Genomic DNA, 25358 nt, shown 5'->3' with positions numbered 1-25358 from the left:
CACATCACCATCAGCTGGTTTGCTTATTTTTTAATAATATATACTTATATAAGAAATTACTTGTTAGGATAAAGTGTCTGGGCAGGATTTGCACTGGTCCTTTTTTTTTTTTTTTTTAATTGAAGTGTCTTAGTTTCCTGTGCAATATGATCACAAGGTAATTCAGTCTGAACATGCGGGGTAGGGACAGGCCATATATCTATTTTAGTATAGGCCTGTAGTAAGTACCGTTAGTGTATATGTAATACTGCGGTGCACAGGCTGTTGTACTCACATTGTACGTGAGGAAACTCTTCCCAACGGCGGTGACCAAGTAAAATTCCTTGTGCTTCTTATGATACCGCACTATGTGGGGTATGTGGTTACTGTACAGGCCCAAGGACCGGTACCCTGTGAATAGAACGCTCCCCCGGCTTCTCTGCTCCACTGCCATGCCTCGGCTTTGAGGCTGCCCGGCAGCACCGTGATAACACGTGGGTGCAGCAGGCTAGAGACTTCAAAATACAGCTTCCAATCGGAGCTTCCGGGTGAGCGTGCAGCACTGATACCCTTCCCCCTCAGACACATACTCACACACTCTGGCCCGGGCACTATTGTTCCGTAGCTTATTATTGCGGCCGAACTTATGTGAGCTCAGGCAGTGTGTTCCAAAATGTAGTTTTATGATTTATTTAATACTTGAGCTCAGATATTTATTATGTGATTCAAATGTTTATTATTTACCAATGACCATAGCCTTCTTTATTAGCCATCATTACCTTCCTGTCCTGATAGCAACGTTGACTGGCCAATTCTCTAATGCTGTGCACACACTAGACAACATGGCGTCCGATCTGACTGATATATTGGGCACATCGTCTAGTGTGTACCTGCTATGTCGCTGATGATGTGCCCCAGCACATAGTCAGCGACTCCTCCGGCGGCTGTACGTGCAGGGCCGACGGGGACTGTAATTAGCGAGGGCTATGCTGCCAACTGCCGTGTGGTCCCAGCCGTCGCTCTGTCGCTGCCTGCATAGGCAAGTGTGTATGCACTTGCCGATGCCAGATCTCATTGCCATCGATATTGCGCTGGGTACACTAATGTGTACCTTACTTGCCGACATTCACATTTTCCTCTACGGGAGTGGTCCAGAAGGGGAGACCCTGGTAATTGGGGGTGGCATACCTCCCAACTGTCCTGCATTCAGCGGGAAAGTCCCGTTTTTCTGGGACTGTCCCACCCGCGGGCCGCAGTGTCCCGCAGTGGGGGGGGAAGTTGGGGAGAGCACATACCCATACCTCCCAACTGTCCCGCATCCAGCAGGACAGTCCTATTTTTCTGGGACTGTCCCACCCGCGGGCCGCAGTGTCCCACAGTGTGGGGGAAGTTGGGGAGAGCACATACCGCTGCTCTGCGGGTGTGCAGGAGTAGAACAGATGCCGTGCGCATACGTACGGCATCTATTCTCATGTGTATGGGGCTGAGCTGGGCACGCCCCCAAAGTGATGAAAATAGGAGAAGCAGCTAGACTCCGCCCCATTTTATAGGCTCCACCCCTTTCCAGTAAGCCACACCTCCTTTCCGGAAGCACGCACCTTTGGCGCGCGACCAGTCCCTTCTTGAGGTGATGAAATGTTGGGAGGTATGCATGCAGAAGGTGAACAGATGCCGTGCGCATGCGCACAGCATCTGTTCACCTGTGTAGGGAGAGCTTGGGGGCTGCCCAACATCTAGGAGAGTGCTGGGCACGCCCCCTATAATGACACAAACAGGTTGCCGCGAGGCTCCGCTCCATTTCCAAGAACCCACGCCCCTTCTAACAAAGCCCCACCCCCTTCACTAGGAAGTGGGTAGAATATGGGAGATGTGCCTATTTTCCCTGGTGGTGCGGGAGGTAAGTAATCCCACAGTGCCAACATACACTTTCATTTATTTTTATTAAGATTTGTTTCTTACATTCATAGTTTATAAACAAATTGATTATATTTGAGAAAGGTGACAGTGGTTAATTTGTCCATGTTGAACAACCAGCAATTACATTTAATTTTCTATTATGCACTTGATAAATGTTAACTAGGAGCTGATTGACATTGACATATTCTCCACTGGCTCACTTCTCCACTCTTTGCCTTTTCCTTTCCTTAACACTTAATGAAGGGTAAACGATTTTTGTAACGTAAATTTATACTACGAATTAAACTTCTTTTCCTTCCCAGTTGGTCACTGATCCTGACCATCCGACCAGCGACCCCACAGAAGTGCTGTGTCAGGTTGCGGCCTAGGATCGGCCGTTACTCACCTCAGCATCGGCTTCCCCTGATCTCTAGAGCGGTCAGACGCCAGGTGCGGCGGCGAGTGATTTGCTGAGGATTATACCTGGGGTCTGCTAGGACATCCATGTACTCGCTCTGTGATGTGGTTTCTGCGGTTACCGTCATGGATGCAGCCATGACAGTCTGTTTTCACCTGACTAAACCTTTACCCAATGGTAGCATTGGTTGCTGTCAGCTGACAGTGTCCTCCAATGGACTGCTACCTTAGGGTATATAACCTGGTTCTGGACAACAGGAAGTTGCCTGTACAATGTTGTTACTTCCAGTGTAAACTTGCTGTTGCAGCGTTCCAGGTTCCAAGCTCCCTTCATTCTAGTGCCTTGTTCCTAGTGTATTCCATGGTGTGTGTACTCAGAACATCTTCCGAGTACAATCTGTTAGAGTCATCCTCTGTGTCAGTACTGCGCCTGAAGCCATAGCGTGTGTACTTAGTACATCATTTAAGTACCATCTCATGATACCATTTTCCTGCGTCAGTACTGCATCTGAAGCCATAGCGTGTGTACATAGTACATCATTCAAGTACCATCTCGTGATACCATTCTCCTGTGTCAATGCTTCATCTGAAGTCACAGTGTGCATACTTTGTACATCATCCAAGTACCATCTCCTAAATCATTCTCCAGTGACAGCTCTACATGTGAATGCTCTGCATCTCAATACACCACTACAGAACAAACCTCCAATGTCTTTCTCCTGTGTTGTCCCTGTGATAGTGTTCTTCCATTTTTTCCCAATGGTGCCGGATACCTGACCAAAGGTCTGCGACCTGCTTAATAGGTGCAGCATAAACCCAAATGCTGCTTGGAGTGGTCACTAGTGAACACCTCCCAGTAAGTTAGACTTTGCGCCTTTGGTCAGGTCTCGCCAACATCCGGTACTGTTGGATGAGGAAGTCACTTATCCAGACCCCTCGCCTTATGTTCCCTGCTCGACCTGGGTCCACGTCTTCTAATCTCATGGCAGAGAATCACCTTAGCCAGAACGTGACATGCTGGAGACTCCAATCGAGATGCCGTCTTCCCAGACTCTCGCCAAGAAGCGGAGGGCGTCCTGCAAGACTCCCACTTCTGGATCGTTTAGGAGTGACCTTTTTTTGAAACATGCGGAGGAGGTTTCAAAGTCCCCTGGATGCAAACAAACTTTTTGGTATGAACATCGCCAATGAAATGAAGGCCATGCTGCCAAACCAGTTCATTAATTTCAAGCGAATAGTATATGATACTATGGTACAAGTGAAGGATAACCACTGTAATGTAGGATCATAAACTAGGCCTCAGCCCACCCCATCGTCCTCGGGCAATTTCCCTGTCCCACATTACCGACTGGTGTATCCCCCAATTCCTCCTCCATCACATCCCCATGCGTCGCATAGCCCCACGCCACCATCTCACTTTCTCGGCTCCTCCACGAGTGCTGTGCTAGCTGAGTGCACAGATCATTCTATATGGCGATGACGAGTTTTTAAATTTGTGATTTTTTTAAACACTTTTTTTTAGTGTTTTAAAATTTGGTCACTCCTTCATCTTTGTTTTTTTTCTCCAGGATGACCATGAGTTTGGTCAAACTGCCATGACAATGGCTAATGGAATTCATTTACTCCTATTTGCTGAACGTTGTGACATATTTATATTTCTTGTGCTCTTGTCATGAATAAAGTTTGCAAATTCTGGATATTTGCCTTTACCTTGGTTATGTTGGCATCACTGTTTAGATCTGTACTGTACATGACCAATTGTTTAAGTGCCTGATTCTTTGATTTTGTTCAAGTAGTCCTTCAGTGGCCTGGTATGATTCGATGAATGCTGTTCAGAAAAGTTTGTTTAATAATTTTTCAAACATTTAAAAGTTTTCTAGAAACGAAACCTGTGTTGCGTCATTATTTGCATCATAGTCAACAATTTGGTATGGTACATTGAATGGTGAGATACTGTAGTGGGGAGTGGTTAGGGGTGTTAGATATAGACGGTTTGTAAATGTAATATCATCGTCCACATATAAAGTCAATGGGTTCAGGCTGATTAGCGGCCGAATTAAATATTTACGCCAGAAGCCCAAACAGTGAGTTTACCCACAAGAAAAGGTAAGTACCCTGATCCTAACCCTCTTTACCCCTTTACCCAAACCCTATCGGTGTCAAACCCTCACCCTTACTTGCGGTTGGCAAACCTTAATCTCCCCCAGGGGGCATCTAAAGCTAACCCTCCATCCCTAGGGAAGGTAACATTTTTGCTGTTGGACTAACGTTCTGTATTCCGGGGTTTAGGATGCTGGTATCCTGATCTCGTTTGGAATATCTGAATCAGCATTTTGCTGAACTGCGGAATTCAAATATGAGTATATTGACATTCAGAAACATTAAACTTTATTGACAATATATAGGTTTTTAATAATCATTTTTTATTATATTTTTATTAATTTAAAACTTGGTACACAAAATAATTTTTGAAAGCAAATTTGATTTTATTCAGGTTACAAGGAGCAGATTTACCAAAACACATTAGGTAATGCAGTCTTCCTGCCAAGACACTGCCCCCTCTGCATTGAAATAGGCCAGGTACTCCTCCCTGACCCGTTTCGCTCATACAGAGGCCGCCTCGGGAAACCGTGTTCTAGACACAGACGTCCACATATCACTGTCTATGTAGGATCTGGCAGTGATGTAGGTAGTGGCCTTTTTTGAGTGGGTTTACACTTAAGCAAATTATGTAGGGCAGAAGCAGGCCAATACCACCCACTCGATTTTATCCACCCATAAATTAATTGATGTATTGAAAATACGGTACCTACTGCTCAAGATGCCAAAGGCGTTCTCCACAGTACGCCTTGCCCTTGAAAGTCGATAATTGTAAATCCTCCTTTCATTGGTCAATCCCCTTTGAGCAAAGGGCTTCATTACATGTTCATGCAATGCAAATGCCTCATCTGCTACAACACAAAATTGAATTGGTTTTTTCATTGGGAGGCAGGTGGTAAATTTAGGCTTTTGGACATCATCCTTTGAATGAAATACAGTGTCCTTGAAACTAGGATTTTTGTCACCCGGGGTAAAACAGTTATTTGGCGCCCCCTTGTAATTCCCCCATAGCAATGCCCCCTGCAGCAGTGTCCCTATAGTAATGCCCCCTTCAGCAGTGCACCTATAGTAATGCCTCCTGAGGTAATGCCCCTGTAGTAGTGCTCATATGGTAATGCCCCAGTAGTAGTGCCCATATAGTAATGCCCCTGTAGTAGTGCCCTTATGGTAATGCCCCTGTAGTAGTGCCCATATAATAATTCCCCCATAGTAATGCCCCTGTAGTAGTGCCCATATGGTAATGCCCCTGTAGTAGTGCCCATATAATAATTCCCTCATAGTAATGCCCATATAGTAATGCCCCTGTAGTAGTACCCATATAATAATGTCCCTGTAGTAGTGCCCATATGGTAATGCCTTTGTAGTAGTGCCTATATAGTAATGCCCCCATAGTAATGCCCCTGTAGTAGTGCCCATACGGTAATGCCCCTGTATAGTGCCGCTTACTTAAAAAACAAAACAATACTTACTTTAAACCCCGCTCCTACGTCCGCCGCCTTCCGGTCCGCCCAGCTGCTCCTCGGAACTATGGGAAAGATGTCATGACGTCTCTCCCATAGTGCCCGTGGGGAGAGCCGGAAGCTGGAGTTCAGGAGAGAATCCCAGCCTCTAGCTACCGCAGTGCTGCAGGGAAGGAGCCGGACACACGCTGGTAATAAAATCTCAGCGGGCGTCCGGCTTGGAGCCCCCCTGCGGCGCCGGGCTGGAGGACACTGGCAGCGGGTGCAGGGGCGCACCCAGTGCATGTGCACCTCCAGCCCCCCCCCCCTAGTTGTGGCCCTGTCCTCGAAGGACCCACTATCTGATGCACGCCCATTTTTCCCCTCATCCACATATAAATATTAATTGTTTGCATAACAATGGCCATCAATACTATACAAATAAAACCTTTATAATTAAAATACGTAGAACCAGTGTGGCCAGGTGGTGTTATCTGGACATGTTTCCCATCTATTGCCAAATTTGGGAAGTACCACCTTGATGCGAAGTCCTGTGCATTTAATTTTCAATTCTCATTTGTAGAAGGAAACTAGAATTAAAAAAAAAAAAAATTATAAAGGTTTGAATACATATATGTCCAACAGCATATACTATATGGGCAGCAGCAACTAACATTTGGGGAGCATCATACTTGCCGACTATCTGGCTGCTCCTTCCGGGAGGGAGCAGCCAGATCGGCAGAACAGGGGGCGTGGCCGGCAAAAGGGGGCATGGCCGAGCAGGCTGAAGGCAGTTTGCGGGTGTGACAGGGGGCGGGGCCATGCGATCGCGTAATTTTGGCCCGCCCCCGCTACACAATGCCAAAAAACAGGCATTGTGAAGCAGGGGGCGGGGCCAAAATGATGCGAATTGCATCAGCGCCCCCCCCGCTGCAGGGGGTTTAACAGGTACTGGCCGGGGGGGATTTGGGGGATCGGCGACAGGCGGGAGGCTTGCCTGCCTTTCCGGGTGGGCGGGAGCTGCACCCGTTTATCGGGAGGCTCCCACCGAAATCGGGAGGGTAGGCAACCCTGGGGAGCATAGAGAGGTTGGCAGCAGCATATAGCATAAGGGCAACACTTGGGGGGCATACAGTGGGGTCCAGCAGCATATAGATAAGAGCAGCAAGCGAAAAACACTTGGGGGGCATACAGTGGGGTCCAGCAGCATATAACAATGAGAGACATTAAAAAATGTTCATACCTTGAAGTACTGTTGCTTGAGGACAGTGAATATCGGTCTCTGGTATGATGAGGCCCAAAGCCTGTGGTGATATCACGGTGCCAAACTTGAGGTGAGCCAGGGATCTGCCAGTCGCCAGGAACTGCAGGGTAGCGATCAGCTTCTCCTCAGCTGGTATGGCCGTCCGCAGCTTGGTATCCTGCCTCTGGATGTAAGGCGTCACCAGGCCAAACAATTCCTGTAAGGTATAGTCATCTATCCGCAGGAAGTTCTGGTAGTCTTCCGGATTATTCTCACGAATTTATGTGAGAGAGAGAATCCCTCTGCAGCAGCCACTCCTTCGTCCAACATGAGCAAACCCTTCTCCGCTTCTCAGACCTCTCCCTATATGTTAACAGCACATCTCCAGCATATGCGACCGTCACTTGATAGCGATAATTATCCATCATGAGAGATAGTAGACACTGGGCCTGATTCAGAGCCGGACGCTCTGACCAGAGCGCTCGCTCTGAATCAGGGCCCTCCTACCTAAAATTGGAGCGGCCTCCTGGACACTCGCATAGCTGTGGGTGACCACCCACAGCTTATGCGAGCGGCCAAAAAGATGGTCGCGATGGTCAAGACCATCGGGTTTGCGACGAGACCCTGTGGTACGGTCTCGCTGCCGCAAGCCCAGGAGTGCTTTTGGATCTATCAGAGCCAAAAGCACTCCCACTGACATCACTAGGGATGTCAGTGGGGCCGGCCCCAGACGGTAGGCGTTCCCATGGGAACGCCTCCGTCTGGGCAGCAACGCTCCCGGCATGCCCACCAAAGGGGACGTGCTGTCACTCACCATCGACAGCACGCCCCCTTTGGTGCGAGACCCATAGCGATGGCTTGGCCGTCGCTATGCGGGTCTCGCGCATGCGCACGGCGGAGCTCCCCCGTCGTGCGCATGCACACTAGGGCACCATCGACCCGCTTGCGAGCGCTCAGCGCTCACGAGCGGGTCTGAATCAGGCCCACAGTTTGTTTAAAGGCAAGCAAAAAACAAACCAGAGCAAATTAGCAATGCAATAGCGTTCAGCAGGTATAAACCAAACCAAACTAGCCACAGAGCATAAATGCAAAGACTTAAAATGGCCGCCACCTATTTATCCCCTCATGAACCCCTGCCCATCCCTCTGGAAACATCAGCCCAGTACACAACCCTTCAGAAACACCAACCCAGTGTGTGAATTCACCGCCTATTTGAAAATCGTTGATGATAAATGATATTTCGTTCATCGCTTGTGAAATCGTTCAGTGTGTATGCCCAATATCGTTCATCTGGGACAACGGGAAGTTCAAGGGAAATCGTTCAGTGATATCGCTCTTGGAGCATATCATTAAGTGTGTATGAGCCTTAAATCAAACTGATGTTCCCAATTTCAATAATTTTTTTACTTGTTTATTGTAAGGCAGGCGAATACAATAAGTACTGATGAAAAGGAAAACTCATAAAGTTTCTTTCAGATAAATTACAAATGGTCAATGTGGGCTCGGAGCCTGATTCAGGTTGGTTCGCAAGGCTGCGTTCGCAGTAAGCACGCAGTCCCATTACACAGTGATTGACAGGAAGTGCACACAGGCGTGCCTGTGCATTTGAACAACGTTACAGGGGCGTGCATAATTAAGCCCCTGCGATTGTATATGTAGCCAGAGATCTAATTGGCGACAGTAAGTTTAGCAGTTTGTGCGGCAAGTCATGGTCAACCACAACTGTGTGACTGGTTCTGATGTTACTCGATGTTACCAATGTTTTTGCTGACTTGCGGATGTATGTCATGGGAAGTAGGTGGCTTTATACAGTGGTGGGCGTCTTGGTATGGTACTGCGGTTGCCATGCGATTGCATTCATTAGCATATTGTCACAGCGAGCAGGTAGGTACGAATGCAGCCTTGCGAACCAACCTGAATCAGGCCCTCTATAGATGCACGGCACACATCAAGCTGGGAAGTTCCTCCCAAGCCCATTGTAGCATGTGGGGGTCAATTTCAGCGCTGGCTACTCTGATGTGCTCGCACAGTTCAACCAGTGTCACTGCAAGCGGTGGTACAAACACACAATCCTTGATGAAATCACACGGGATGATATCTAGGGAATATGGTGACTAAAGCAGCAGTTCTTGATCCACTGCAGCTGCATGGTCAACCCATCTTTGTAGCTCCTGTCACAGTGGCTTTGTCACACCTGGCAACTGGAAGTCCTCTGTACTAGGCTCAGTGGCTGGAGGGCTAGAGTGAGTAGGAGACTGGAATCGGGGTGGAAGAATATAGGACCTCCATATATGCCACTCTCAGGTGTTGGCGAGACCTAGCCTGAGGCGCGGAGTCTAGTCCACCTGATGGTCTTCACCAGTGACCCCTCCAAGTGGGATGTGGGTATTCACTGCAACAGATGAACAGGTCACTTCCCCCAGGTAGGTACCTGAGAGAAGCGAGGAAACTAAAGTCCCAATAACGAGTAGGAATACTGTATAGGTCACCAAGGGTTTGGTATTATTATTATTATTATTATTATTATTATTATCCTTTATTTATATGGCGCCACAAGTGTTCCGCAGCGCCTTACATAGTACATAGAACTAATAGGTGAACAAGAAACAAGTAACTTACAGTACATTACAGTGCAGGACAAGGACACAACTTATATACATTGCTGAAATAGTGATTAAAGCACTCACAATAAGCTGCCGGGAGTTGGCAGTCACGTGTTAGGTGCCCTATGGGGAGTAGAGAGTAGAAGAAAATGTAAAGAGAAGCACATGAGGGAAGAGGTCCCTGCTCATGAGAGCTTACATTCTAAGGGTAAAAGTGAACCAGAGAAAACTTGATCCTGAAGACACTGACTGTGTACTGGAACCACTATTTGTTGAAGTGGATGCTGATAAGTGATGGGGATAGCACTGTTGAATCAGATGCTGACTGTGTACTAGAACCACACTTCTGGTGATGCAGATGCTTGTTAGCGCTGGGAGACAGCTCCGATGGAACAGACCCTAAGATGAGTACTGAAATACTACTGTTGGGGATCCAGACGCTGATAAACAAATAGACAAGGAATGCACTCTGGAAATAGTAACGAGCCTGGGATGCAGCAATAGCTAGTAGTGACTAGTGAAGCGAAGTTGTACAGGCAATTCCCTGTTCCCTGAGACTTCCTGAAATACCCTAAGGTAGTTGGTCATAGGCCAAGGATCTCAGCTGACCGAGCCCTGGACACACATAAGAGGAAACTGAACAGGTGATATCAACCAACATGGCGGCGCCCATGCCCGCATCGCGGAAAATAGGACGCGCTCATGGAGGCCTAGCAGTCCCCGAGAGAATATCCAAACCACTACTAGAATTGCGTCTAGCATCTGGATGCCTTGGAGCCTGAAGACGCCGGCAGAGGTAAGCAGCGTACGATACCTGGCCACATCCTGACAGGCTTCATCGAAAAAAACGGACCCACAAATCTTTTGTTTAGAAATGGCACAGAAGACTTTGACTTTGGTGGAATCACATTAGTTGTGCAAGAATGTGTGGGGATTTTCAGTACCCTAAATTCTCACATTATGGGCCGTAATCAATTAGTGTCGCATCCGCAATAAAGTTTTACCTGCCCGACTTTCCGCCTACATCGTGTGTTTTGGACGTGGAAAGCTATAGTGCGCGCCCCCGCTATTTGCCGTATTCAATTCCAATCCACGCGAAAACGGCAAGCCGCGAAGTTGGAACAGACGGAAAGTGCTGTCAGAAATGGGGAAATCAGCCTGAACCCCTCAAAAAGATGCACTAACATTGGGGATCAATGTAGATGTGCCCGAATAGCCCTAATAAAGCTATTTGGGTACTTAAGTTGTTTCAATAGCTTCTTATTAGCGTCTTTGTACAATATTTTTTTGTGAAAATAAGTAGTCCTGTCAAATTTGGGGTACCAGAAAATGGGTGCTAGCATATTTTAATGTCTCTAAAGTGAAGTTTTAATAAAAGTGAAATTCCTCCGTCATACAAGCACCTGCAATCCCAAAAACACTTGACCCCTTCTTAGGGCACCCCCAGAACCTTATTTAGCTAGTTTTTGAAGTTGTCCCCCCAATTTGTGCTTTTTCGCCCCAAAAATGAAAGCACTTTTTTTGGGGTGTTCTTAAGTTTTTTCCTGGAATTTTTTTTACACAGTTGTCTTTTGGGGGGTTGTCCAAAGGGTTCTGAGAAGTTTTCCCACTTTTGCACCCCAAAATAAAAATTTTGCACTTCTTTTCTCCTGCTATTCAGAGGCGAATCTTTTTTGCCTATTACATTGGCTGGAGTTGAATATGGAGATAAGCCCAGATCTGCGATATTTTTCCGCGTTCCTTGGCTTTTCGCTTCTAACTGATTACAGTCCTTTGTTTGTTCACCTTCCCTGAAATGAGGAAGGTGAACAAACGTCGTCACTAAAAAACAACTTTACAGGGAAACCGCCTCTTCCTTTAGCCCGAGCAGATTGATGCTTGCAGGTCTAAGTCACTGTTCTTCAGAGCTTACAGTATCTGCAGACGGTAGGGTCTGAATTGCATATGTTTCCTTAGAACCCGACGTACAGTTCTCTGCGTGATATGAAGTTCTTGGCCTGCCCGGAAGGTGGATTTCTGAGGGTTCCTTGTGAAACTTTTTTGGACACATTCCACTGATTTTTCTCCTATTGAAGAATGCCCAGTCAATTTTCGCTTGCAAATGCAGGCATGTCTTAAAAATTGTGAATCCGAATTAACTTACCACCGTTGAAAGCTCACAACAGGCTTGTTTTTATGAAAATCAAGAACACAGAATGCCTTTTGCTCTCCGCTAGTTGCCATTTTCCTCAGATGGCTCCTGATGGATGCTAGCAGAATTAATGCAAAACTGGCATTGGGGAATTTGAACTTTAAGAGATTGCCTTTCAAAGCACACATCTCGTAACAAGAAACATTACATTTTGCATAGCAAGTCATAGAAATCGGGATTATCATTTTGACTTACCCTGTACTGTAAAATGGTCACTGTGATAGTGTATATATTGTATTGTGGTTACTGGATATTGTGGTGTTTGGAGGGCGGAGCAGGGGCATGCCTGGTCAACGTTCCCGGAAAAGGAGTCATCTCTCTCCGTTTTCTGAGAGAGACGAGGCCAGGGTCTGGTCGGCTGATGCTGATCCCTGGCCTCTTGCATGAACAGACACCGGTCAGGCTGCGAGTAGCTTCAGCTCCTGCAGCCTGATTGAAGCAGCAACCATCGGACGCGATGGTGATCCCAGCCTACGACGCTGGTCGCAATGCTGTGATCGCAAATGCAGCAAGCAGGTGTCTGACACCTCTTTCTGTATTTGCATCTAAGATGGATGGATTTGCACAGCCGCTTGTGTGTGGATCTGCAAATCTGTCCATCTCTGAATCAGGCCCTCCGTTTTACAGCAGAGAACAGTAGAGTTAATCCAACTGAGAGTATGAGTAGAGTAGGAAGCAGAATTGGGATCCTCAGGCAGTGGTCAGTCCAGACAGCAAAATCTGAGTAAATAGGCAGTTTCTCGCACCAGGTGGCACAAAGATATTACAGCACAATAGCATACAAGTAGGATAACTTACGTCATAGGCAAACGCAGGTGGGGTTTCCATCTGCCTGGAAACCCCCCTCCTCAGCACATACCATGACCACAGTAGAAATAGTAATATAATAGAATTTTACTAGTGCTACATGTTCTTCTCAGTATCACAAATGAAATAATTAGCACCACCTGTGGATCTTTTAACATGTATCAGCCAGTAATAAATAACCTGTGCACCAACTAAGAGATCTGGAAAACATGCACTGTTAGGGATGCACTGCTTCTATAGATATATGTACATATATGTCTATGGAAGTGCTAGGTTCTTCTGCTACTCCTCCAGGCTCCCGGACTTGTTCCAATGCTCTGCAATGGTGCCCACATATGAAAAAAAAAAATTCTGCTCAGACAGGATGGACCTACTGCCGCATCTAATGGCATACTGTGATCGCTGGTCCTGTATATGCTGGAATTATGCAACACAATATACTTTGTATGTAACATATTAAAGCTGGATAAGTGCTAATTATGCCCTCTTCATGGACCGGCCACACTCACTCTAAAATCACGCATTTGGAAACCCCCCTCTAGAAATCCTGCATTTGCCACTGGGATCTGTACACGGAGAATAATCAGGAACTAGCAGTAGTAATACTGGAGCACAGGAAAGTGAGCTTGGCACTCTGGCACAGATGTAGTGCCACAGTGGGATCTATATAAGAGAAAGGGTTTGCATTTGGTGTCAAGCGCAGCCTTACTGGTCACATTACCAAATTAACTTAATGGGGAAACGAGCCACATGCCTGCTCCTCTGCAGGGGTGTAGCGTGTAGCCATGACACCCGGAGCATGTGTGTGCTACCGCACCCCCACCCCACAAGTGTGCCAGGTAGGGGGTGTGTCAAGCATGTAGGGGTAAATTAAAGGGAAATAAAAATAAACATTAGGGGCAGTATCAAACTGGGTCATGGAGGGCTAGATATATTCCAGCCCACTAAAGTAATTCCACCAATTAAAAATAAGCCACACAGTAGTGCCCACAATTCATGTTATGCCACACAGTAGTGCCCCTTATTCACATTATGCCACACAGTAGTGTCTTTAATTTATATTACGCCACAGTAGTGTCCCTTATTCACATTATGTTACACAATAATGGCCACAATGCACGTTATGCCACACATTAGTGTCCATTAAGTTGTGTTATGCCACAGTTTTTGCTATTTTTTCACATTATGCTACACAGTATTCCCCACAGTTCATATTATGCCACAGTAAGGTTCATATTTCACATTATTCCACAGTAGTGCCTATTATTCACATTATGCCCAACAATAGTGCCCCTTATTTACGTTATGCCACAGTAGTGCCCCTTATTCATATTATACATAATAATAGTGCCCCTTATTTATGTTATGCCACAGTAGTGTTCATTTTACACATGAATGCCACAGTAGTGCCCATTATACACATGCCAGATTAGTGCTTCTTATTGGCATCAGAGCAGTCAGACTTTACCTCACCAGACTCATCTCTCAGGCTTCTCCCAGTCATTGGTTCCACAACCCAGGCTCTCAGCATCAGCACCCAGCTCAAGCCTCCCCTCAGCAGCTGACACATCTGTCATGTTCTCTCCTCCGTGCAAACCGAGCCGGCTGACATCGGGGCCAGGGAGGTAGGTGGGTCAGAGGGAGAAGCTGGGGTGATGATGGGAGGGGACCGGCTCCTCCTCCCTCTTTGCTATTGCCCGTGGCACCACCTTTCTGTTCAGTCCTAGAGTCGGATTAAGATCCCTCAGGGTCCTACGCAAAATACTGCCTCAGGGCTCCATGTTAATGTATATATATCACTCAGATCTTCCCCATTCTCACATCTCTTCTCCCCTCAAACACACACAATGATCCCCCCTCATTCAGACCCCACCACTGCTCTCCCCCTTACACAACTCCCCTCCCCTTACCCAGCTCTCCTCCCTCACGCTGCCTCCCCTGTCTCCCCTAACACACACAGCGCTCCACCCTCACAGATACTGCAGTCATGTCTGAATCTATATGCTATTGCCACGCCTGATTTTTAAACAACTGAGATGCCCACTTGCAGCGTCTTAAGCCAATTATTTTCCATCACCGTGTGTATATAGGTACACCATTGAAACTTGTACCAGCCCTATAGTAGGTTCAATTTCTCCATCTGAGTATGACCTCCTGTTTGAGCGACTGTGTGTCTTTTTGCGCAGTGGATGTCAGTCACACGCCCATGTCGACTTCGCCACCCCCTGTTACCTCCCAGGATTACCCACTAAAATTATCAGACTGTGCGTCCGAGTCTGTGCTGTATCACTGTGTGCAGACAATCAGGATTCATGTACTGTGTGATGCGGACGCACGCGCAGACTTAAACATCAGCCACTTACATGCACCATGCACACTCTGTCCACCTCTGAATCAGCCCCATAGACTCATATTTGTGGAGCCCATCATTATTCCATAATAAATAGAGAAGATATATTTAGGCACTGTGATTTAGGGAAATGTTTTGTTGTGCAGGATTTTTATACATGCAATTTGGCAATTATTGTTTATACATGTGGCATACTTGCAGACTTTTGAAATTCGGAGAGGAGACATAGCAGGCCACTTCGGTGTGCTGGACAGGACCTCTATGTCATTAGGTCCACATCACAGCATTGCCACAAATCACAGGACTGCAAGGAGGGGACGAGGCTAAATGACATGTTTTTGCATCATTTAGCCCTTCAATACGAAACCGCAATTATCGGCAGTTATCTCCCAATCCTGCCCATTTCACTAGGAAGTGGGTGAGATGCAGGAAATCCGGGGGTTGCGGGGGGCTACCTGAAAATTAGTGATGTGCACCGGACCATTTTTGCTGGATTTGGTTTTGGTTCTAATTCATCGGCAGTTTGGTTTTGGTTTTGCCAAACCGGTGTGACTGGTTTTGGATTGGCAAAAAAGCTAAAGTCACATGATTTTAGCATTTTTTTTGGTTCATAGAGTATTATTAACCTCAACAACATCAATTTCCACATATTTCCAGTAAATTTTGAACAACTCACAGCTCACAATATTGTTTTCAATATTCACATTTTGCTACTGAGTGGCATCCTCAATTTCATTGTCATCAAACATATTTGTTCTGCTCATCCCCACGTTTGCAGAGGGCACAGGAATGGTGGATTGTGGCTTCTCTGCGAGTACGACAGTAGCAGAAAGGTTAGGCTCACACATCGCACTCGTGGACACACTTAGACTCTCCACAGGGATTTCTGTCATTTCTGTTTCTGAATGCACAGTTTGTTCTACTGCCTTAGTGGTTTTAATTTTTTTACACCTCTTCTACACTCTGAATGATAGGGTCTTGATTCAGCATGAGAGGCAGAAGAAGATGCCTCAATGACACTTGCAGACCACCACTCATAAATGAAGGCCAAGGCCTCAGTCTTTCCTTGCCACAGCGTGTGGTGAATGACACCATACTCTCCCTTTATTAGATGTGTTTTTTACATTAGCACTGTATATTTTATTGTATTTTAGATGCCCTGACTTAGACGCTCTATGCCCTTGAGCATCGGTTTTAGTAGATGACGTTGAAGGACTAACATCATCAACATGACTGGTGGCAGCAGCTGCAGTGACAGTATTTGGTTGCTCTTCTCTAAATTGGATATTATCCATTTTTCAATTCGCAGATCCGTGCGTGGATTATATATGCACGTGAATAAAATGCACCAAACAGTACAAACAATACAATTATTTAATTAATTTTTTTAATGGCGCAGCTCTATTCCTGCCTGGACTGGAGCCACAGGGCTTGTCTTATGTATGCACATGAATAAAGCGCACCAAACAGTACAAACAATATTATTTAATTAAATTTTTTGATGTCACAGCTCTATTCCTGTGTGGACTGGAGCCATAGGGCTTATATATGTACGTGAACAAAGAGCACCAAACAGTACAAACAATACAATTATTTAATTAATTTTTTGATGGCGCAGTTCTATTCCTGTATGGACTGGAGCCACAGGACCTGCCTTATATATGCACGTGAACAAAACACATCAAACAGTACAAACAATACAATTTATTTTTTTGATGGTGCAGCTCTATTCCTGCATGGACTGGAGCCACAATTATGAACGTGAACAAAGTGCACCAAATAGTACAAACAATACAATTATGTAATTTTTTTGTTTTTTGATGTTGCAGGTGCAGCTCTATTCAAACTACGTGGAGTGGAGTCATAGGGCTTATATATGCATGTGAATGTCTTACTGATGGACTCAGCACAGCCAATACAGCAGAGTACAGAACAGCATACAGCAGTGTGCACCTCCTATACATATTGACTAAGCACCATAGCCACTTGTGACTTGTGTCTTGGCACAGCCTATACAGCAGAGTACAGAACAGCATACAGCAGCTTGCACCCCCTATACACATTGACTAAGCAGCACAGCCACTTGTGACTTGTGAATCTGGACACAGCCTATTCAGCAGAGTACAGCATAGTATAGAGCAGCATGCACCTCCTGAACACATTTGCTAAGCAGCACAGCCACATGTGACTTGTGAGTCTTGGCACTGCCTACACAGCAGAGTACAACACAGCATACAGCATCGTGCCCCCCCTACACACATTGACTAAGCAGCACAGCCACTTGTGACTTGTGAGTCTGGACACAGCCTATACAGCAGAGTGCAGCACAGCATACAGAAGTGTGCTTCACTAAGCAGCACATCCATTTGAGAGTCTGGACACAGCACAGCCTATATAGCACATTTAAACACAGCATACATCACTGTGCCTGACAAGGAAATGTTGCTGAGTCCCGTTCGCGGCACCTTATATAGAATCCAAAACCAACGAGAATCCAATGCCACGAGGATGATGTTTTACCTTGAAGTGGAATCCGAGTCAGATGGGAAGACCTGAGCTGCCGCTCAGATTGACTCGGATTCCTGATGTTCAGGTGGGTTTCGGATTCCAAGGAATCCCTACCGCTCATCTCTACCGAAAATTTGGAAGCTTCCTGCAACTTGTGGAAGAGTAGGTAAGTATGCCATGTAGTGAGATTTATGTGGGCAAGACTATTGAATCAATTTTCCAATGGTCAAACAGCACATAAAAATGACATGTTTAAACTGCAGGGCTTGAACGCCAATATTTTAAAAAAGGCAAATATATAAACCATGTGATTTATGAATGTACATCGAGAGACCATGCCTGATTGGTTGTCTGGATGTTAACTAGGCAGTCTTACAGTGTTTATCTCATTTGGGAGCTCTTCGTGGGTTTCTCAAATGATTATATTGGCTCAAGTAAAGAGGATTTCAACTCTTTTTTTTCCTTTTTAATTATGGGGGCAAATAAAATAAAATAAAATGATAGGCTTTAAGTAATTTATTATTACTAATATTTTATAGTTTATGAATTGTGTTGCTCCATCTGCCTATGATTACAGTTTTGTATGCTAATAGTGTACTGTTACTATATGTCATCTTTTTATCCGAGAGCATAAATTTCCATTGTGCTGTGTATGCAAACCATGTTTGGACTCCTGAACTACAGTAACACAAATATAGCAGTTATCCGGCAGTGAAAATGGAACACAGAAAACAATTCTATTATGTTTCCCTTTTGTGAGTCAATGGAAGCTGACCATAGCAATTTCTAAATGCTACAGAAATCAAATAAATATACTAGAGCTAGTTTATGTGGTTAGCACTTAAATATAAAAGGGAATCCCCATTTAGGTAGCTATCTGTATGGAATTGTCATGACTATGATTCAACAATTATTTGAATACACAACATACTACGTTTATAATAGTTCACTTAAGAATTCATACAGTAGAAGAAAATATTAATTATATATTTTTGTAAGAATTAATATATGCTAAATCATTTTAAGGTTTATTTTTTTGTTTTTACTATACCCAAGCTATAAGTGTCTACATATACCCAGTAAATTTAAAATTAAGATGTGTTCACATTTTTAATTTTGTAAACTTGCCTATGTGTATATCACTCCTTATTTACAGATGTTTCCAATACATCAGAATATTATTGTTTTGTGACCTTTATTTGTTACCACTTTTCTTTATCACCTATGACATAATATTTTGTATCTGGGATGCAGTCAAAATTTAGACAGTCAAATGGTTGACACCAAAATGTTGACTGCCAAAATATTGATATGTTCCAAATGTCGACATTGAAAAAAATAAATTTTGACTGTCAAAATGTTGACAGTCTAAATACAGTATGGAGCACAGGTTCTCAAACTTGGTCCTCAGGACCCCAAACAGTACTTGTTTTCCAGGTCTCCTCACAGAATCACAAATGAAATAATTAGCTGCGCCTGTGAATCTTTTAAAATGCTTCAGTGAATAATTTCTGCACCTGTGCACCTGCTGGGTGACCTGGAGAAAGTGAACTGTGTGGGGTCCCGAGGACCGTGTTTGAGAACCACTGGTATAAAGTGACCAGAGGTTCCCAAACGCGGCCTTCAAGGCTCCCCAACAGTTCAGGTTTTAGAGATATCCATGGTTGAACACAGGTGGTTAAATTAAAGAGACATGAGGTACTAATTGAGTCACCTGTGCTCAACCATGGATATCTCAAAAACCTGAACTCTTGGGGAGCCTTGAAGACCACGTTTGGAAACCTCTGGTATAGGCACAGTTAAAATATAGACAAATCATATGGTCGACACACAAAATGTACTGTAGACAGTTAAAATGGTGTGGATATATTTGGTTGATGAAGGATTGGAGCAGGGATAAATGCCCTTTTGAGTCTTTGAAAGGCCATGAAAGCCTCTTCAAACCACTTGGGAGGATTGACACCTTTTTCACAAGAGCAGTGAGAGGTGCAACGATAATAGAATAGTTTTGAATAATCATTGGCAAATCTAGGAACCATAGCACTGCTTGTAAAGTGGTTGGTTGAGGCCAGTCAATGATTGCTATCATGATCCATGCACAACCAGAAATGGTTGTGGCCTTGAAAGTACTCTTTTAAAATTTACAGAAGAGTTTATTTTTCCTCAGACATTGGATAACCTCCTTTACATGCAGGGGCATATCTATAATGGGTGCAGGGTGTGCGAGGCACACGGGCCCCTGGGTCCAGGGCAACCATATTATTTAAAACTCACCTGTTCGTGGTCCTGCGTTGGGTGTCAGTGCTGCACAGAACACTGGAAAATGGCCATCGTGGCCATTTTTCTGGCGTTCTGCGAATACCAGTAGACTCTGGGCACACTCTGGTGCCCAGAGTCTACTACTTCTGCGGTAGCCAACCAGATGCGTGAGTTGGCTGCTGGCCGCCGGGGAGAGAGGAAGGGGCCATGCACGGGGAATGCACACAGGCCACTCCTCTCTTAAGATGCCCCTGTTTACATGCCTACCATGGGAAGACAGGTCAGCTGAGAAAATAAGGATATCATCCAGGTATACCACCATTGAATAGTACAAAAGGTTCTGAAATATTTCATTTACAAAGTTCTGCAAAACTACTGGAGCATTACTGAGACCTAAGGGCATCACAAAATACTCATAATGCCCATCTCGGGTGTCAAAGGCAGTTTTCCATTTATTGCCTTGTTTTAATGCGGATTTAGTTTATAGCCTCTCAAAGGTAAAGTTTAGAAAAGGTGGCTTTACTCGATTGAACAACTTAGTAATCAGAGGGGAGAGGATAACGATTTTTGATGATAACATTGTTCAGCCTGCGGTAATCATTGTAAGGGCACAAGCCTCAATCTTTCTTCTTAATGAAGAACAACCCAACTCCAGCTGGTGATGAAGAGGGATGACATTGCATGGATTTCAGGAACAGAGAATGGGTAGACTCTAATGCAAAGAGGACACTTGCCTGGGAGCAAGTATATGGTGAGGTGGTAATGTCTTAGCTGATTTTTTAGAGAAGACATCTTGAAATTGTCTGTAAGGCAATGGAAAAAGGGGACCGTAATGCAATGAGGTAACACAGGTTGTAAACAATGTTCAAAACACCGGGGACCCCAAGACAAAACTTTAGGTGAGGACCAGTCTATATGGAATTATGACATTGCAGCCATGGAAAACACAAAACAACAGGACTAGATGCTTCAGGAATTACATAAAAGTCTATTGACTCAGAGTTCAAAACTCCAACTTGAAGTGTCACTGGAACGGTTTGATGGGAAATGGTACCCCTAGGGATTCTGGTGCCATCCATTGTGGTCAGGAAGATAGCTGAAGACATCCTAATTAGTGGGATGACTAGCTGATTGACCATTTTTGCAGTGACAAAATAGCCAGCGGCCCTGGAGTCAATCAACGCAGAAGCATAAACTGAGTTCTGTTCAAATTTTAAAAACACTGGAAATACAGTATACAGTCTTTTTTTTGAGGAGAGCAAAGAGCCACTACTAATCCAATCTTTCCATTACTGGTTAGGAGACAGTGGTTCTTGGCTTGTGAGAAGCATTTATCATGTGCATAGGAGCTTTACAATATAAGCATAACTTCAAACTGATCCTGCAAACTCTTTCATTTGGGGAGAGAAGGGATCTACCCAATTGCACAGGTTCATCTGGAGGAGAGGATTTAGAATGAGAAGCAGGAAGATGACGATCTTTGGGATGTTTGGACTTTCCTTTTTCTAGGGCTCTTTCTATGTATCAAAGATCTACTCGGTTGCAGATAGAGATAAGGACATCTAACATTTCAGGATGCTCACAAGTGGCCAATTCATCCTTGATGTTATTGGAGAGACCTTGCTAGAAAACAGAAATAAGACCTTTTTCATTACAGGACCACTACAGTCCGGAAGTTAGTAACATATTGTCCCACATGCTGCAGTAGACATATAATGTGTGCAGCAGCAGAAGTAGACCTCCAGGTTTTTCCAAAAAAAATTTGAAGACAAAGAGCAACTCATTGATGTCGAATAATACAGCATCCGATTTCTCCCACAAAGGTGAAGCCCAGGCTAAAGCTTATCCTTTTATCATGGAAACAATATAGGCAATCTTTGTGCATGCAGGTGGAGTCTACAGATTACTTATTGTGTTACCTAGAAGTAATCTGTTTCCATATAATACCATACCATTCACTGAAAGAATGATTTGACTTTTAAATATTTATGATTTGATATTTTACTTGTGATGTTCCTTATGCATAGAAGCTTCCAGCTGGTTTATTGAATGCAAAAAAACAAAAACTTTTTTTGAGTATTGATAAGGAAGAAGGTATAGGATGGATCCATTGTTGCAGGAAACAAATTTTTGCTACATCTGCTTATATTTTGCTAGTTTTGCTTCAGTGATGATAATGTCTAGTATGGCCCATTCTGGTGATAATAATAGGAAGATGGCTGATTGTGATGTGGTCACTTTTAACCAGTACATTTTAATTGGCTATCAGTAGCAAAGACAGTGATATAGAGTCTATATAGGCGAGGGAGAAAGGTAATCTCTGTAAAGTATCCTTAATATTATTTCTCTGTATGTGGTAGCCGTCAAAATTTGTAAAAGGGCTTTCAGGTCAGAATAATAGAAGGGTGCAGTTGGAAAATTGTTGTTGCCATCATAAATGCATATTCTGTATAATGTTAATGTGTGTGTGTGTGTGGGGGGGGCTATATTTATAGGTGTTTCATCAAAGGAGTGTGCCCTCATTCAGTCTCGGTGCGAGTCTCCTAATTAGGGGTGAGCGGGTTCGGATTTCTGAAATCCGAACCCCCCCGAGCCTCCCCGATCCGAGGCAGATCCGAGTCAGGCTCGACTTTTCCCGCCTGACTCGGATCTGAAATCGAGGCAAAACGTCATCATCCCGCCTTCCGAGTCTCGCGGGTTTTGGAACCTATATAAGGTACCCGTGTCGGCGCCATTTTCTCACTCGGCTGTGGACAGTGAAGAGGGAGGGTGGGAGTTAGGGCTGGCTGGGCTGTGTAGTGTAGTGTAGTGTAGTGCAGAGTAGTGTTGTGCTGTGCTGTGCTGCTGTTGTCCACTACTTCAAAGTCCATAGGGGCTGGCTGTGTTGTGCTGTGCTGCTGTTGTTAATAGGGGCTGTGTCCACTACTTCAAAGTCCATAGGGGCTGGCTGGACTGTGTTGTGCAGTCAGTTCTCCATAGGGGCTGTGTCCACTCCAAAGTCCTGTGCAGTGTCCCAGTCCTAAAGGGGTGCTGTAGTGTTGTCCAGGGGGTGCTCTGTCCATAAGGGGTGCTCCCCCCAAGTGCTAAAAAAATAATATTTTTTGTGTGTTTGTGAATTGTGTGCGCAGTAGCCGCACGTGCATCAACAAAGTAGTGCCAAGCGTGCGCCTGTGTCATAAGTAAAGGGCCGGCTGGCTTGACCGTTAAAGGGTGCTGTAACCCCCAAAGTACACTCCAGTCCAAACCAAAAAAAAAATTATTTTCTGTGTTTGTGAATTGTGTGCGCAGTAGCCGCACGTGCATCAACAAAGTAGTGCCAAGCGTGCGCCTGTGTCATAAGTAAAGGGCCGGCTGGCTTGACCGTTACAGGGTGCTGTAACCCCCAAAGTACACTCCAGTCCAAACCAAAAAAAAAATTATTTTCTGTGTTTGTGAATTGTGTGCGCAGTAGCCACACGTGCATCAACAAAGTAGTGCCAAGCGTGCGCCTGTGTCATAAGTAAAGGGCCGGCTGGCTTGACCGTTAAAGGGTGCTGTAACCCCCAAAGTACACTCCAGTCCAAACCAAAAAAAAAAAATATTTTCTGTGTTTGTGAATTGTGTGCGCAGTAGCCGCACGTGCATCAACAAAGTAGTGCCAAGCGTGCGCCTGTGTCATAAGTAAAGGGCCGGCTGGCTTGACCGTTAAAGGGTGCTGTAACCCCCAAAGTACACTCCAGTCCAAACCAAAAAAAAAATTATTTTCTGTGTTTGTGAATTGTGTGCGCAGTAGCCGCACGTGCATCAACAAAGTAGTGCCAAGCGTGCGCCTGTGTCATAAGTAAAGGGTCGGCTGGCTTGACCGTTAAAGGGTGCTGTAACCCCCAAAATACACTCCAGTCCAAACCAAAAAAATATATATTTTCTGTGTTTGTGAATTGTGTGCGCAGTAGCCGCACGTGCATCAACAAAGGAGCAGCGCCAAGCGTGCGCCTGTGTCCCATAAGTAAAGAGCCGGCTGGCTCATTTCTTAAAGGCTGGTGTAACCCACAAAGTGCACTACTCTCCAGCAAAAATAAAAAAATATTTTCTGTGTTTAGCCGCACGTATATATCAAATCGATATAACATAAATGGAGGACCAAACTTTCTCCGATAAAAATAAAATAGAGAAAGATCAAGAACCACTTCCTCCTAGTGCTGAAGCTGCTGCCACTAGTCATGACATAGACGATAACATGCCATCAACGTCGTCTGCCAAGGCCGATGCCCAATGTCATAATAGAGGGCACATACAATCCCAAATGACAAAGTTCAGGAAAATGACCTTGAAAAAAACATTTAAATCAGCTGAAGAGAAACGTAAACTTGCCAATATGCCAATTGCGACACGGAGTGGCAAGGAATGGCTAAGGTCAATCCCTAGTATGTTCATGACTAGTGGTTCAGCTTCACATGACGATGGAAGCCCTCCTCCCACTAAAAAATCAAAAGAGTTAAGCTGGCAAAAGCACAGCAAAGAACTGTGCTTTCTAAGAAGATATCACAAATCCCCAAGGAGAGTCCAAGTGTGGTGGTGGTTGCGATGCCTGACCTTCCCAGCACTGGACGGGAAGAGGTGGCTCTTTCCACCATTTGCACACCCCCTGCAAGTGCTGAAAGGAGCACCCACAGTCCACTTGCTGATATGCAAATTGAAGATGTCACTGTTGAAGTACAACAGGATGAGGATACTGGTGTAACTGGCGCTGAGGAGGAAGTTGGCGAGGAGGATTCTGATGGTGATGTGGTTTGTTTAAATCAGGCTCCGGGGGAGACAGTTGTTGTCCGTGGGATGAAAAAGCCCATCACGGTCATGCCTGGGCAGAAGACCAAACATTCCACCTCTTTGGTCTGGCAATATTTCTATCCAAATCCGGACAACAACTGTCTTGCCATATGTACCTTATGTAAAGGTGGAATAAGTAGGGGTAGGGACGTTAACCACCTAGGAACATCCTCCCTTATACGGCACCTGCAGCGCGTTCATAATAAGTTACTGTCAAGTTCAGAAACTTTGGCTAAGACCGTAAGCAGTCCAGGGACACCTAAATCCCATTGTCCTGTTGTATCCAAGCGCCTGCAAACCACACCGTCAACTCCCTCCTCGTCAATTTCCTCCTTAGTCAGGATCGGAAGTAGTCCTGCAGGCCATGTCACTGGCATGACTGACTCTCCTATCCCGGATTCCTCCGGAGGATCCTGCATTGCTACGCCTCCTGCTGCCGCTGCTGCTGTTGCTGCTGCTGGGAGTCGTTCATCATCCCAGAGAGGAAGTAGGAACACCACTACTTTTACTAAACAATTGACCCTCCAACAGTCCTTAGCGAGGAGGATGAAGTACGACAGCAGTCATCCTGAAGCAAAATGTATAACTGAGGCCTTGACTGCTATGTTGGTGTTAGACGTGCGTCCGGTATCCGCCATTAGTGCAGTGGGATTTAGACAATTGATGGAGGTAGTGTGTCCCCGGTTCCAAATCCCGTCTAGATTCCACTTCACTAGGCAGGCGATACCGAGACTGTACAGAAACGTCAGAAAAAGTGTCC

At 45.2% G+C, this 25358-nt stretch overlaps 1 protein-coding gene across 2 annotated transcripts in view; it reads right to left on the bottom strand.

Moving 5' to 3' along the window:
• WDR36 (WD repeat domain 36) overlaps positions 1 to 577 on the bottom strand; it is a 99834-nt gene extending 99257 nt beyond the window's left edge. For both annotated transcript variants that reach the window (XR_015879216.1, XM_088477681.1), the window contains exon 1: positions 275 to 577. Coding sequence is in view for 1 of the 2 variants with exons in the window: in XM_088477681.1 (XP_088333807.1) it covers positions 275 to 433 (159 nt within the window). In the remaining variant the exon portion in view is untranslated. The remainder of the gene's footprint in view (positions 1 to 274) is intronic.
• Positions 578 to 25358: the final 24781 nt, after the last annotated feature.

This window comes from Taudactylus pleione, unplaced genomic scaffold, assembly GCF_031769625.1.
Source record: "Taudactylus pleione unplaced genomic scaffold, aTauple2 ptg000202l, whole genome shotgun sequence".
Lineage (NCBI taxonomy): Eukaryota > Metazoa > Chordata > Amphibia > Anura > Myobatrachidae > Taudactylus > Taudactylus pleione.
The sequence above is the reverse complement of the archived record's forward strand: the minus strand, read 5'-3'. Positions and strand labels throughout refer to the sequence as shown.